This window comes from Phlebotomus papatasi, unplaced genomic scaffold, assembly GCF_024763615.1.
Source record: "Phlebotomus papatasi isolate M1 unplaced genomic scaffold, Ppap_2.1 HiC_scaffold_62, whole genome shotgun sequence".
NCBI lineage: Eukaryota > Metazoa > Arthropoda > Insecta > Diptera > Psychodidae > Phlebotomus > Phlebotomus papatasi.
The window spans coordinates 107,368-112,926 of NW_026604817.1; the positions used below are offsets into that span (position 1 = coordinate 107,368).

Here is a 5,559-nt window from a genome sequence, read left to right on the forward strand (position 1 = left end):
ATTTATTTTAAAAATACTGTTTTTCGCACTTTTTCAGTCTTTTGACCCATATAAAATTCAAACGGTAAGAGATATCAACTTCCGGTCTTTGGTGACCCCACCTCAAATGACATTATCTCCAAAGTAATCTCTTTGTTTTTACCACCTCCCCCTTTATGCGTTCCCTATCCCGCAAAAATAGGCAAAAAATATGTTTTTTCTAATTTAAAAAAAAATTGGCCCTGGCGATTTCCTTCATTTTTGGATATGTCATGGAGGTAGTCCAGCAGAACATTTCGTCTTTAGACACCTATCACCGTAAAATTCTCCATCTTGAATTATTCAAGGTCAAAACTTAATTTTTACCCGATTAGTTCAATTAATTAATTAAAAGATTAATGATTTTTTGAAATCCTCTTCTTGAACAATTTTCAACTTCAAGATGGTTTTGTGGTGATTTATAGACAAATTTAATTCGACAATAATTTTCTATACATCAGAAAGCTTGCGAAAAGGTATATAAGGCAAAGCTCTTTTTCAGGAGTTCGAGCAGCTCGCAAAGCCTCGGACGCTTTGCCACCCCTTTTTTATAATCTTGCGATTTTTTTCATGCAACAAAATATTTTCTGTATGTGAAAAAAGAATTCTTCAAAGTGATGTCTGAAATTTTTCTCTGCATCTTTTAAGTTTTTTTTCTTCGCAGCAAAATATTTTTTTCATTTTAACTGCTCGAACTCCAAGAGAGAGCAGTTTTCACAATCGACTTTTTTTTCAACTTTGCAACATCCTAGCTTCTAAACGGTAAGAGATATTGATTTCCCGTCTTCGGTGACCCCCCCCCACAGAAATCAATACATTCTATCTAACTAACTTACCCAAATTACCCCCCACCCCTTCATGCGTTCCCTATCCCCCAAAAATATGCAAAAAATGAGGTTTTTCTAATTTTAAAAAAATTGGCCCTGACGATTTCCTTTATTTTTCGATAGGTTATGGAGGTAGTCCAGCTGAACATTTCGTCCTTAGACACCTATCACCGGAAAAATCGCCATCTTGAATTATTCAAGGTCAAAGGTCAACTACCCTAGAGGGCCTAATTTTCAACGGATTTGGACAAATTTGGACATTTTTGAAAGATCTTTTAATTCTGAACCCGACTGCATCGGTCACAATCGGTGATGGATCGGGAAAGTAACGGTAATAGATTTATTTTAAAAATACTGTTTTTCGCAATTTTCAGTCTTTTGACCCATATAAAATTTAAACGGTAAGAGATATCAACTTCCGGTCTTCGGTGACCCCTCCTCCAATGACATTATCTCGAAAGTAATCTCTTTGTTTTTACCCCCTCTCCCTTCATGCGCTCCCTATCCCCCAAAAATAGGCAAAAAATGAGGTTTTCTAATTTTAAAAAAAAAAGCTGGCCCTGACGATTTCCTTCATTTTTGGATATGTTATGGAGGTAGTCCAGCTGAACATTTCAATTTATTTAGAATAACATTTCGTCCTTAGACACCTAACACCGGAAAGTTCGCCATCTTGAATTATTCAAAGTTGAAGCTTAATTTTCACCCGATTTGTTCAATTTTAATTAATTAAAAGATTAATGATTTTTGAAGCCCTCGTCTTGAACAACTTTCAATTTCAAGATGGTTTTGTGGTGATTTATAGTCAAATTTAATTCGACAATAATTTTCTATACATCAGAATGCTTGCGAAAAGGTATATAAGGCAGAGCTCTTTCTCGGGAGTTCGAGCAGCTCGCAAAGCCTCGGACGCTTTGCTACCCCTTTTTTGCTGGAATTGAAATTGTTTGAGGACACCAAAGTGTTTCCCGCCATGCGCAAATAGTCGAAATTTCTTACCAAAAAATGGCCCTTTTTAGGGCCATAACAATTATTCCGTAAAGAGTTTTTCGATAATCCTGAGAAATTTACAATAATTATACGCAATTACTAAACCACGTCCATTTTCAACACATTTTGATTTTCTACTATTTTCCGTGTTAAATAAATCAGGAAGTATTTTTTTTTTAATTTATCTAACTCTTTAAATAATGTTTTTTATCCCTAGAAAGGGCTGTTTTTTTTTAGTTTAAGTTTTTTCAGTTCAGACATCTCTCCATTATATTACTTGTCAACGCGGCTGTAATCTGAAAACAAAAGAAAATTATTATTTAAATGGTATTTTTTTTTACTTACAGTCTTTGCAATGGTTGTCCTTAACATATTTAAGGAACTCATTGACTGTCCTCTTAGTTTCATGGTATGATCTTTCATATATTCTCTTCTCTCGCATTATCTCCCGGTAGTTGTCCTCGATCTCCTGAAAGTCGTTCAAAATTCCGTCCGCGTTCATCCTGCTGCTGTTTGTAATCCTCAGATTGTTGAGATTGTCTATAGATAACTTGCACATGAAATACATACAAGATCAGTTCCTCTGTGACTGGCAATGTTTGTATGTATTCCATGTGCAAGTTATCTATAAATACGCCGACGCTTTGACTTCAAAGTCAACATTCCATGTGAAACAGTCTGTCGATACAGACGTGTTTTACAAAGAATATTAAGGCGACGAGTATTTTCCGTGAGAAAGTGACTCTGTGTTCTCTGAAGACTAGTCTTCGAGAATAAGTGATGAAGGCGACTTCGAGCAAGGCGACGCGGCCCAGCGAGCCTAGTGCTCCATTGGAGAAGAGGAAGAATCCGATACCTACTCCAGCCCCGGTGCCGACGACCAACCGTTTCGGCCCATTGTCTGACGACGAGGAGACAGACGACGAGGAGTTGATGGCGGAAGTCATCAAAAAAGTCAAGGCGAACGAGAGGAGGGTGCCACCAATCATCCTCACTCATCCAAACTCACGACAACTGAAGGAATGCGTATCCAAAATTACGAGGGAGTTCGAGATCTCAGTCAATAAACAAGATCATACCAGGATCACCATGAAGTGTAAAACCCTTGAGGGGCATCGTCTACTGCTCCAATCTCTGCGCGAAGATGGAAGTGTACCTTTCCATACTTTCTTGGAAGAGGAAGAGAAATTTTTCAAGGTCTACCTGTCTGGCATTTACCACTACAAAGAGGAGGAGATCAAGGAGCTTCTCAACGCCCAAGGTGCTAAAGCCCAGAAAGTGGTGAAATTCACCACTAACCACGTCAAAGATGGAGCATACATCGCCCACTTCAAGAAAGGAGACACAACTGTCCAGGCGCTCTCCTTGAAAATCCCCGGACTCAATGGTTACAAAGTCCGATGGTCCAGATTCAACAAGAAGAAAGGATCCCTCACGCAGTGTTTCAACTGCCAGCAATTTGGCCATGCATCATCAAAATGTGGATACAAACCAAGATGTGTCAAATGCCTCGCTGACCACCCACATGGTGAGTGCCCAAGGAAGATCCGCGAGGGTACCGCAAAATGCGTAAACTTCGAGGGGGACCACGCCGCCAACTATAAGGGATGCGCAAAGTGTAAGGAATACAAGTCAAATCGTCTAAGGATGATCCAGAATGCCAAATCCCGCCAAGCTGATAAACAACAGCAGAAATACGTTCCAGCTCCAGCCCCTGCTACTAACGCGTGGATTAGAAACGAGGAAGGCAAAGCTCCAGCAAAACCTACTCCAGCCCAGCAGGACATACAAACCCAGCCGCCACCTAACGTCGCTTCATTGATAACTGGAATACCAACGAAGCTGAGCAAATCTGATTGGGATGAAGCCATAACACTCGCCCAGCGAATGATTCAGCTGGTTGAAGGCGCCAAGACAGCAAAGGAACGCGCTGCTATTATCTTCCATTTCCATGTCTACGGAGATCTCAACATCTTTAAACCTCATCATGATTAAGGTACCGTCGTTGCGGGTGACTTTGCACTCGGGGGGTGACTTTGCACTCTGCTGTCCGTAAGACTTTCATAAATTCTAGCACTTATTGATGGTCTTTGCCGATCCGGTCTACCATGTCAAAGTATATAGGGATATGTTATGTACCAAGTAAGGTACAATGATCCCCAAAAGGATTCTTGTAGTTTCAGTAATAGTCAATGAAATCCTAGTATAGGTATTTTGTCAAAAAACGCCTCCGTGAAAAAGTTATCTGAAGGTGCAATTCCAAAATCGATTTCAGAGTAGTAAATTGCCCAGATCCAATCTAAATTTATCTGGCTAGAATAATCCACTTCGATTTTGTTGATTATTTTTATTAAAATATTTTTTTCCCCTATTATCTTCCTAAGAACGCATAATTTATGTTATAAAATTTCATATAATGGTCTTTTTAAAGCTTTATTTTAGAAGTATTTGGCTAAAAATTATACAATTTTGTGGGAACTTAAGATAAAATGACCGAGATCTACAAGATAGCATGGTCGCCATCTTGATTTGACGTTTCTGTCCGCCATTTTGAATAACTGTCAAAACAAAAATCTCGTCCGATTGAGCTGAAATTTTAGTATGTTCTAGCTGATGCCAAGGCCTTTTCAGAACATATATAAAATCCGACCTAGGTTAAGTTTTTGTCTGGATATAGGGACTCCAAGTTCAAAATTTTGACATTTTCATGAATATAGAACTATAGGGAGCTTCTTTTATCAAAACTATCACGAGAAAGACAGCGCTATCGTTAGGCGGTGAGATCAAACAAACAAAAAAAGAAAAGTAATGTTTATATTTATAACAGCGCATTATTTGATAATCTTAAAAAATTAATTAAATGCACTTTTCGTTTATTTTTTTTATGTTAGAGTAAATAAATATATAAAATTAAAGCCTCAACCATTTTTAATGGTTACTGAGGCATTTCCTTTAGGTTTCAAATATTGAAGATTAAAAAATAAAAACCGCCAAAACATGAGTATTACAAAATTTTAAACTTTGAACCTCTGTATCTAGGTAAATTCATGACGTAGACTGGAACACAGATACGTTTTGAAAAGGTCTTGACATCAGCTACAACATACTAAAATTTCGACCCAATCGGACCAGTTTTAGGGTTTGACAGTTATTCAAAATGGCGGAGAGAAACGTCAAATCAAGATGGCGACCACGTCATCTTGTAGATTTCGTGCATCTTACCCTTAGATATGAAGATCTTCATTGTCGTTTATTACAGAAATTGATGATTTTTTAGTATTTATTAAAAAGTGCAAAGTCACCCGCACCTTAACCCCAGTGGAAGCCTTTTTTCTAGATTTTTTTAAACATAGTAAGATTTTATAAAATTAATGCTAGTGGCACAAAATCAATTCATTAACAACTGAATACAAATAATTTTAGTCAAAAACCCCCCTCCCTTCACTTTAACTGTCCACTGTTAGAGGGTAAAGTTGAAAAACAGCGAAAAAACGTGCAAAGTCACCCGCAACGACGGTAGTTAATAGGTTATGAATCCTAATTTGGAACGCCAGATCAATAACCAAACACCTAGTGGAATTCCAAAATTTTCTAGAATGTTACAAACCCCATGTAGTTCTTCTATCCGACACCCTTCTAAAGCCAGAGTCAAAATTTAGCTGTCCAAATTTTTCAATCTATCGCAAAGACAAATCAAGTTGCGAACGTAGTCGGGGTGTCGCAA

General features: G+C 38.0%; 1 protein-coding gene across 1 annotated transcript; it reads left to right on the forward strand.

The window, feature by feature from the left end:
• Window positions 1-2,615: 2,615 nt before the first annotated feature.
• Window positions 2,616-3,830, forward strand: LOC129809334 (uncharacterized). The gene has a single exon (XM_055859152.1). The coding sequence runs from the start codon at window positions 2,616-2,618 to the stop codon at window positions 3,828-3,830; it is 1,215 nt and encodes a 404-aa protein (XP_055715127.1).
• Window positions 3,831-5,559: the final 1,729 nt, after the last annotated feature.

Excerpts from the sequence above, each read along its gene's own strand:
- LOC129809334 (XM_055859152.1), top strand. The coding sequence starts at position 2,616 with ATGAAGGCGACTTCGAGCAAGGCGACGCGGCCCAGCGAGCCTAGTGCT.